The 10,503-nt window shown below is 34.3% G+C and overlaps 1 protein-coding gene across 2 annotated transcripts in view; it reads left to right on the top strand.

Annotated features, from left to right (window-relative positions):
• RNF145 (ring finger protein 145) overlaps nucleotides 1-10,503 on the top strand; it is a 51,860-nt gene that overhangs the window by 1,790 nt on the left and 39,567 nt on the right. Inside the window, exons 1-2 of one of the 2 annotated variants that reach the window (XM_014553550.2) lie at nucleotides 2-21; nucleotides 3,964-4,166. In XM_014553550.2, coding sequence (XP_014409036.1) covers nucleotides 3,983-4,166 — 184 coding nt within the window. In that variant the 5' untranslated portion in view covers nucleotides 2-21; nucleotides 3,964-3,982. Of the gene's footprint in view, nucleotide 1; nucleotides 22-3,963; nucleotides 4,167-10,503 lie in introns of those variants that run through there. The other variant, XM_032477212.1, reaches the window with a different exon arrangement.

Raw genomic sequence — 10,503 nt, 5'->3', positions numbered from 1 at the left:
AGTAGTTTATGTGGAAATCAGGTACATACAAAGTTAGCTAGCAGTGAGTGGGAGTGGGGAGGACCAGCTATATTTAAAACGTGTGCCAATGCTTATGTAAGAAGTACGTTCTTCTCCCGGGTATCTCAGTTTTTGGCTGAGTTTACTTATGATTTTAGGCTTTAGCTCTGCCCTCAAACATTTTCAAGGCTTACCATCCTAACATATGGACAGCCAGAAAATCTGTCTTTCTTAAGATCGGGTTTAGCTGATGGTAGATTTTTTTTTTCTTCAAATTGGATTGGACAAAGAAAGGAGACTGATGATAAATAGTTTTTGTTTTCCTTGTGCTGAGGGAAAAGGTAGAAACTTTAAGGCTTAAATTATCTAAGTATTGTACTGAATAATTTTAAATTGGGTTATATTGCATTCTTTTTATTTTATCTAGGAAATGTGAATTCTGTTCATTTTTGGGGGAAGGTAACATTTTCCATTTCTGTTTTTTATTTAACATAATTCTTCAACAGATGAGCTATAACTTTAAAGGCTTTTGTTTTTCATATTGTTCAGGGTGATTTATTTGATTTCTTCACATTCAAAACCAAAATGTAATGTTTTCAGGAAAGTGTAGAATGAGGTCCCTGTGTTTCCTAACCCACAAACATGAATGGTGAGCCTTACAAGGTTATACTTGCACAGGACATTCTTGTGTTTGTAAGTAGCAATTTGCTGCTTCCAAGCCTGGGGAAGTCATTTTATGAAATTGTGTGATCCTTTTTTGGTTAGCTTTTGTTGAGCCTTTTTTGCTGTTATTGGCAGAAAAAAAAAGATTTTTTTAAAGCTGTTTTACTGTGTAAAGCATCTTTAGGTTTGAGTCACACTTAGTTTTCATTACTTGCTACGACTGTGTTGGAGTGTTACTGTCCCAGTTCTTTTCACATTTCAAGGAAGAAATTTAAGTCTTGAATGGAAGGTAAAATGTATGTAACTGAACAAGGCGTAAAGTATCTTATGTATTTGGCTTTAGGGAGTGCCAAGCCTTTGAATTTTATTTGCCTTTTTCTTTTCTGCTTGTTTCCCAGGATTCTTTGGTACTGTTTTGGTTTTAAGATAATTTTGAGCTCCCTCTGACTTAGAATATGGTCATTAGCTCTGTCCAACAATAACTGTAAGAAAAGGTTAAATGAGGCTTGAACCAAACATCTTAGAAGTATACCAAGAGAGAAGTCTCCATTTGTGTTTCATGTTTTTAATGTAGCGATTTGGCAGATGTGAATGATTTCAGATAATATGCAAATAAGATCTATTTCAGCATTTTGTTTAGGTGTGGGTTTAGTGTGTGTGGTGTTCGAGTGTAGCGTATGGTATTTATTTGTAATGGTCACCGCCCTATCGTGTGCTACTTCTACTGTAGAAAGATTTAACATTTTAAAGTTTTAGGTGAAATGTGGGGTTTTTTTCCCCCTGTTTTCTTTCCACAGCTCTGGTGGGTAACTTTTTAGTTCTGATTTTCCATGTATTAAATTTGTTTGCTCCATGGCTCTATACATGGCCAACTTGCCAATGACTTGCTAAAATATCACCCACATAGGGAAATAAATGAAACATTTAGTAGGCAATGTATTTGTTATAAAATGGGCATATTTCATTCTATCCAAGTCCTTCTAAAGAATTCAGAGATTTGAGTCTTGAGTTTACCAGGCAGTAGGGTTTAAATATCTGTCTTGAATATTCAACAGCTTTAGGGACCCAGGATTTTCTTTTTATTCTTGTTCTGTTTGTGAGGCAGGAGTAGTGGTAATTAAGAGGGAACGTGTACCATTCTGCTAATAGCCTTCTTTTGTAGTAGAGATACGGTCCTCTGTAAGAATTTGGGAGATTTTTTTTTTCCTTAGCAGTTAGGATCGTGATTTTTAGTGCAGGATTGGTTATTTTGTTAGTTTAAATTTTTTTTTTTTTTTTTTACCTTTTTAAGAGCTACAATAGTGAAAGTGGGCACATTTAAAAATAACAAAACATTAAAAACAGATGAAGGCTCTAAATATTAACTCAGTAATTGTTCCTTTTTGGTTACTTACAAAAGCAGTAGTCATATATATTGGATTCTAGAATACGGAAGAATACTTACTTTTCCATTATAGACTAAAGCCTGTTATTGATATTTTTATCTGGGTACATGGTAATTTTCACACGTGACTGGTGGTTCGTGAGAAAAATCTATCATTCGTGTACTTTGAAATGAACTCCCAAGAGTGCTGCATTGAGTTATCAGTTTGACCACCAGAGTAAGTAGTTACTTCCTGTGTATTTCCTTAAGTCATCTAGATGGCTTAGGCACATTACACTTTTTACCAAGAATTTTTTTTTAAGTGGTCTCACTCCCACCAAATAATACACGAGTATTCTAAAACATTTGGCCAACAAAAAGACAGAAGGGAATAAAAATCACTACAGTGCCACTGTTGAAAGGATGTTAATATGAATATTTTGGTTTATTATTTCCCAGAATTTTTTTTCCTTAATAATATCTTGAGCTTTGAGAAATTTAGGTTCCTAAATGGTGCAATTTGTAATAAATGTTGATTAGAGATTTTTTTCAGTGCTTCTTTCCCCTTAGGACACAGCTATTTGGTTGTGATTCTCTCACAATATTATCTTTTCCTTATATAGGAAAACTATTTAAGCGCTCTTGTTTATTTAAAGTAATCAGAATCACAGTATTTATTTATAAAAATGTTAATTCTGTGTTATTGGTAGGATATATATAACATTTGGGTTGTGGGAATGATAGATATATAATCAGGTTTTCAGTGATTGAAAACCTCATATTAATAGTGTGCTGAGTCGAGCTGCCTTTTTCCCCCCAACTATCTGAGCTAGGAGGCTATGAAAATTAGAGGGTAAAATGGAAATACCGACAAATATTTAACCATAGCATAGCAATCTGTCACTATAATTTTCTGCAGAAATAAATGTTTTCATTTGTCCTGTAATGTCTGAAATTACTGCCAAAGCTAGAAGTGTTTAGCTTTCTCAGCAAAATTCTTAAAAGGATATTGTCAGAGCCAACATTTCAGAATTATACTTACTCCTAAAATTGTCCTTTACTGCTTTTGTTTGCTCTATTCTCTTTCCCATAATTCCTTGGATTATTTTGGAGCTCCGTCATACAAAGCAGTATTGCGCTAAATTGTCCTTTTAGATAGTAGATTGTGTTGGAGACCCTTTATTTCCTTCCTTTTTTCCCTCCCATTCCACCACATCAGCAGCTAAGGAAAGACAGGGGCTGCAGACTCACAGTGCCTGACTTCTTCCATGTGCCGGCATGTCTGTGTCAAGGGAAGAATTTGATGTGCATTTTCCTACTTTGAAGGCAGGTTGTGGGGATTTCAGACTAACAGTTTAATGATTCAGGGAAACAATATTGCAAATATCATGAGTTCTCTGAATTGTGTCTCTGTCATGGAAATTCAGTAATTCAGTTTTGATTGTAAGTAATAAGGAAAAGGATAGACTGAGATGCTGTGCACTGAATGTGCAGTTATCAATTTTTTATTGAATAACAGGCTTTTTCATGTAACAACCATTTAAAATTTGCCCTCTTTTTTTAAAAACTGCATAAATCTCAAATAAAAATAGGAGTGAATTTTTCTTTTCAAGTGAATTGAACAAAGGCTACAGTGTTCTTATAGGGCATTTTGTTTTTAAGTGCCTAGATTTGGAGTCAGGGGCTTTTTAAAAATAAGTTTTGAGGCCTAAACATTTAATCAGAATCTTAAAATTGAGCAGACCTGGGAGAGTCAATGGGAAAGCACAGTACAAAGCTGATTTCTTAAATATTTAGAGGTAGTAGATGTGCCTAAGGAGCTTTTTATGTTGTAACATAACTTTGGTGTAGTATGTGACAACCCATTCGATTCATAAGAGGTTATCTAAAAGATACTTGAGGTGACTAATTTTTATGTATTGTCTTTTGAATTTTAGATCTGCTTCAAGAACAAACATGGCTGCAAAGGAGAAACTGGAGGCAGTGTTAAATGTGGCCCTGCGGGTGCCAAGCATCATGCTGCTGGATGTCCTGTACAGATGGGATGTCAGCTCTTTCTTCCAACAAATCCAAAGGAGTAGCCTCAGTAACAACCCTCTTTTCCAGTATAAGTATTTGGCTCTTAATATGCATTATGTAGGTGAGTGTCCATGTCACCTTTTCTTACCTGTTAGTGAGCATTCTGATTTATTTTATGTCTTTGTATATCCTTGAATTTGGGTAAAGGGAGGTCTGGTTACCTTGAGATGGCAGTGATGAATGTTTATGAATCTTGTTTATAGTGTTATTTGTCTCTCCACTGCATATGAATCATTAGGGCCAGAGGAGAACAGACAGTGTTGGATTTATTTTACTGTATGAAACTAGGAGGCAGAAGAAAACATTTTATTTCTTAATGTATTTTTTCTTCCTAGTTTACTGAGTTAAATTGACATACATAGAAGAAAAAATTTTAGATTTTAATATGATAAAATTAAATAATGAGAAATACTTTTCCAGACATTTGGCTTGTTCTAATTTGTTATTATTTTGGGTTTTAGTAGTAATTCAGAAAGTAAGCTTTTTAAAATGCAGTATTCTTTATTGTTTCAAAACATTAATATCGTTTGAAGATAAAGTATTAATTTCAGTTAAATGAAATGTGAAAAATGGTATAATTTTTTTTGTTTGTTTTTGGAGGGGGTGGGGAGTTACATTTATTTATTTATTTACTTAATGGAGACACTGGAGATTGAACCCAGGAACATGTGCATGCTAAGCACATGCTCTACCACTGAGCTATACCCTCCCCACCTTGGTAGTATTATATTAAAAAAATAACTCCTTGAAATAAAATGGATATGATTTGGAGTTAGTGGTAGAAGTAGGGAGGTTAAAGAAATTAAAGTCAAGAAATACAGACATGAAGCAGATATCCATTTAGAATAAAGTTACGATTCTTAATTTTTATGTTAATTTTTGGTTTAAATGTGATAATAGAAACAGTATATTTTCATTTAACATTGTTATTGCATAACTCAAGATGTGGTTTGAATGATGTACTGTAGTGGTTTTATTAATATTTTTGTTAGTAGAATTGCCTCTCAACAAGTATATATGTTTTTTAAAATTGAGAAGGTTATCTTTTATAAAATTGTGAAGAGTTGTCCTGTCTCTGTGAGATTCATTTTTATCTGTAGGACTCTCTGGGTTCCAAAGCTCAGTGCTAAGAACCCCTTAACAGCTCTAGGAGATTACCAAGTAAGTCATTGTGGGAAGGAGTATGGTATAGGAGAAAGGGCGGTGCACTAAAACATCTAGGTATAATAAACTCACCGCTCTTTGTTGGCACTACTTTGGGAAAGTCTCTGCAATGAGAAGATTCTTTTATGCTGCAAAACACTGATTCTCAGCCCTTTATTAAAGGCTTTGTATGTTAGCTAATTTATGGAAAATAATTCCAGTCTGTGGTAAAAGAACAATTGGGTGCTTGGCTTAGATTTTTGGCTTAATCAGCAAAGTAATTCATACTGTGGTTTTAAAAATGTGCTTACCTTATATATTATTTCTTAATAGATTGAAATATTTATTATTAAAATAGCTGCTTAATAACCAGAAACATTAATTTTAGAAGTTGATTGGGTTCTCTTCAGTTGAAATTCATGCTCACTGGCTTATAACTTTGGGAACCCAGCTGAGCCTTCTTAAATACACTTAGTGCATGCTAGGTAGGGTAAGCTCAGAGATTACTTGGGTAAATGCTTACAGCTTGAACTGTTTTTTTGGTTAGAGTAACCTCCGTGTCGGAATATTATGTAGTGTTTATGTAATGTCTCAGTGTATAAAATTTTACCCTTAAATAAATTTTTTTAATTGGTAATTTATATTCAAAAACCAGAAAGCATAAAAAGTATACAGTGAAAAGTGTCTTTCTCCTATTTCTGTTCCTCATCTACTAAGTTCTCACTCTGAGTCCCAACAAGTAGCTATTTTTATTTCCTTGTGTGTAATTCTAGAGATATTTTTATGTATATGTAAGTAAATATGAATGTATATTGATATATATGCAAGTATAATATATAAGTATAAATGTATATATTCCCCCTTTTTGTACACATAATACACGTTGTTCTGAACCTTTTGTTTTAACTTAATGATGTATCATAGAGCCACAACTGCTGCTTTAAGATACTCACTGTTTTTTCATGTTGATACTTTCTGTTCTGCCAAATCTTAAGGTTCTGATTAAATGTTGAGGCCTCTTCCTCCACCCACCCTCCAATTCTGTTTCATAGTGACTTGGTACCCTTGTATGGCTATACCGTAATATAGTGAACTAATTACTTTGTTGGAGGACATTTTACATAGCACTGACTTCTGCTATTTCATTTAGTGTGATATTGAATAATTTCATGTAGCCATAACTTATACAGGTGCAGATATAGCCTTGGGATAAGTTATTAGAAGTGAAACTGCCAGGTTGAAAAGTTTATATGTTTGTTCTGTTGGTCAGTACTGCTTTCTATAGGGTTTTACTGTTTTGTACCTCCACAAACAGTGGTTTAGAATTCCTGCAGTCCTACATGCTTATCAAAACAGTGTTATCAGACTTCAGTATTTGGCTGCCCAGTGGGTAAAAATATGGATGTTTTTAAATGTATTATTCATTTATATTTCTCTTATGAGTGAGATTAAATTTATTCACATGTTTAGAAAAATGTGTATTTCCTCCTCTGAGAGTTGTCAGTTCATGTCCCTTGTCCACTTTTCTATGGGATTGTTAGCCTTTTCTTATCAGTTTGTGGGAGTTTGATATATAGTAGGGAAATAAACCCCTTTGTGATGAGTTGGGATTATTTTTTCCAATTTCAGTTTTCTAGATTTTGCTTAAGATTTTTTTGACATGCAGAATTTGTTTTTAATGTGATTAAATTGATCATTTTTTCTTTTATAGCTTTAGGATTTTGAATCAATTTTTTAAAAACCTCAAGAAATAAAAAACCCTCTATTTTTGAATTTATTAAGAATTCTATCACATGTTATTCCATTATTTTTGTGGTTTCGTTTTTCACATTTAAATCTTTGCTCCATTTAAAATTTATCTCCACGTATAGTGTGTTTTTTATTTCATTTCTAAACTTTGTTTCTGTTCTTTCAGTTTGTCTATCTTATTATTGAGGATTTAGATTATATTTTACTGTCTAATAGAGTTAGTCTCTTCATTTTTCTTTACTTCCCTCTCAGTTTTTTGTTATTATTAGTTTTCTACATTAACTTTAGAATTATCTAATCTTGTTCCAAAAACATACAACCCTGTTGACTTTTTGTTGAGATTGCATATTATTAAAATTTTAAGTTACGATGTAGAGAGAACTTAAAGATGCTAACTCTTATTTAGGTAAGAACACAGATTTCCTGTGTTCAAGATTTCTTTTGAGTCCTTCTGGAGTGTTTTAAAGTTTTCTTTATATAAGTCTTAGATTTTTTATTGTTAAGTTCATTCCTAGGTATTTTATCTTTTTTATTACTGTTGTGAGTTATTTCCCCTTTGTATCCTCTAATTGTTATTGAGAGCTTAAAAGTCAAGGTAGAGAGTGTAATGTTTGAGTTTATGTAATAGAATTGTACCTTCAAATTTGGAAACTTTCCAGTATGGGTTCTGTCTGAAAACAGCAAAGAGAAGTGACTGTCCAAATGTAATTGATAGAATGTTAATTGTAGAATTGTTTTGCAGAGTATAGGATATTAAAAGGGGAATAGAAATAATATTTAGAGGGTAGAGTGGGGCCATTTGTGAAAAGTCCTGAATACGGATATTAGGTATTGTGCTTAATTTGGTAGGTAGTGATGGGTCAGTAAGGGGTTTAGAGCAGGTGAGCTGCATCTGAAAACTGGTTAGATAGTGTTTTGTAGGATGATGGATTGGGGAGGGGAGAAACTGGAGGTAAGAAGATGAGTTAGAATTTTAGGCAGGAAGTAAGAGAGCCAGAGCTAGCATGGTAGAGTTGCACAGGAAGGAGTGGACATGAGAATAATTCTTTTGAAACTGCAATCACTAAAATTATTAGTGACCAAAAATAAAAAACTCAAGCTTCATTTGTGTCCTTATTCTGAAGACCTTTCCATGTTTATGAAGGTGTTGGCCACTTCCTCTATCCTAAAAATGTTTCTGGATTCTTCTAACTTACTGATCATTCCTTCTGACTCTCTTGCTGTATTTTTTGTTTGGGCTTCTTTAGTGCTGACATTCCCAGAATTTGTGTTTAATTTTCATCTTTTGTTGTTTGGGTGATCTCGCGTAGTTTTGGCTACAGATCTCTGTGTCCACTCTTCACTGCTTTTTTGACCACCTTGGTCTGGGGTAGTGTTCCTCCGCTTTGTTTCCATGGTACCCAGTTCCTACCGCCACCATAGCGCTTACTGTGCTGCATTCTAAGGGTCCATGTACTCATCTGTCTTCCTAACTAGATTGTGATTTCCTTTAAGGTAGGCATGGGGTTGTCTCTTATCTCGGTATTCTCAGCACCTAGTTACTGCTTGATGTTGAATAAGTGAATTTCTATCTACCTTTAAATAACGTCACCTAAATATTCTATAGACACCTCAGCTTATCATCAGTCACTGAACTTATCGTCTTCACTTCACCTCAAACCACTTCCTCCTTGTGTATTTCCTGTCTTAATAGCAAAGCCATTGTCTTGATTACCCAAGCTAGAAACGTCAGAACATCTTGAGTTCCTTGTTCTCAGCCACTCATCCGTAGATCACCACTAAGACCCATTTAAGTATGTATCTTAAAGCTGGCCCTGCCAACTCCATACCCAAAGCTACTGTTTTATTCCATGTCCTTATTTTTCCCCCACTAGTAAAATAACCCTTTACATAGCAGGAATTCCTGTATTTTGTTAGGAAGATTCAGCAGTCCTTAAGCTGGTTGTCATTTTTAAATGCTGCTTGTCTTGTTTTTTAATTAAAAATTACTGTTGGGTTAGCTTCATCATTATCAATTTAGTTGGTTGTGGTTTGTTTGGTTAATCCTGTAGCATGAATAGTGATGCATATTTGCATAAGCAATAGTTCTGTATTTTTCAGATAACTAGAATATGTATCCAGTTGACCCTAGAACTGTGCAGGTCCACTTATATGTGGATTTTTTTCCCGGGAAATACATACTACAGTACTACACAATCTGCAGTTGGTTGAATCTGTGGATGTGGAAATGCAGATACAGAGAGCTGACTGTGAAGTTGCACTTGGGCTTTCTGCTGTATGGAGGGGTTGGTGCTCCTAACCCCTGCGCTGTTCAAGGGTCAGCTGTTGATTGTCATTCAGCTGATTTGTTCATACTTCTCTTGTATCAGAATAAGTATTCTAAGTATCTCTCAAAAATCTTCTTGTGTGGTAAACTTTGTTTTCACGAAGTTATTGTTTCACTGGAATGTGGAAGTAGGGGTGTAGGTGAGCCATACAGTTTTTGTTGTTGTTTTTTTGTTTTCTTACCTCACCTGAATGGTATCTAAAGGATTTGAGAACACTAGCGAGGCTCAACTCCTCATTATCATCTACAAGTCTTTATACTGAGGCTTTAGCCACATGTTCTGTTGGCATCATCTCCCAGTAACTTCCCAGTACTCTTTCTGTTTACACCAAAATCTAGTGTAGCCTACAGAATTTACTGTCTCCTGAAAGTATCCTTTGTGCTTTTATGATTTTTAGACTTGCTGTTCTCTTTTCTTGGAACATTTCCCCTTTTTCTTAGCCTAGTAAAGGTCTGTTCACTCCTTGAGGTCCAGGTCAAACTTAACCACTTTACCATAGCCCTTCTAATACTTGTTTATTAGAGCACCGTATTGTCTCATACTTTTGTCCAAGTTTGTTTTTTCTCTAGACTGTGATTTCTTTATTTTTTATTCTTTGGATTTTCCATGTCTAGGAATGCATATCTGTCTTACTTTACACATAATAATGTTGGTTGAAGGAGTGAATAAACAAAAGAAAGAATGAAATGTGTATGTTTAATCTAGAGGATTTAGTAGTTGGATTTTATGAGACGTGTAGGAGAGGGAAAAGATAATGGAAAGGAAAGGAGAATGATAGTTCATTAAAAAACAAAATTTAAGGAAACATTTAATGCAATAGACTGATTATAAAATCCTTCAGCCACAAACATTGAAAATGCTTGCTAAATATAGCAAACATCATTCTAAATACTTCTAAAATCCTGTGAGATAAGAATTAACAAAATAAATTGGGGGAAATTATTTTTAAAAATGAAAAGCAGATAGAAATCTGTATCTCTGGCTTTTGCTGGATTGTTCTTAAAGTTAGGATGTGTGGGAAATCCAAATTCTACGTCTTTAGTCCCTACCACACCACCTCTGTTTCTTTAGCTTTGAGTGTGGTCGATTCAGCATGGGAGAGACATTAGGTGCTAAGAAGGGATATCTGTGTGCTAATAAAGACTCATTCATAAGAGGAAAATGAAGTTGGACCAGATT

This window comes from Camelus ferus, chromosome 3, assembly GCF_009834535.1.
Source record: "Camelus ferus isolate YT-003-E chromosome 3, BCGSAC_Cfer_1.0, whole genome shotgun sequence".
NCBI lineage: Eukaryota > Metazoa > Chordata > Mammalia > Artiodactyla > Camelidae > Camelus > Camelus ferus.
Note: the sequence above shows the minus strand (reverse complement) of the source record. Positions and strands in the feature narration are given on the sequence as shown.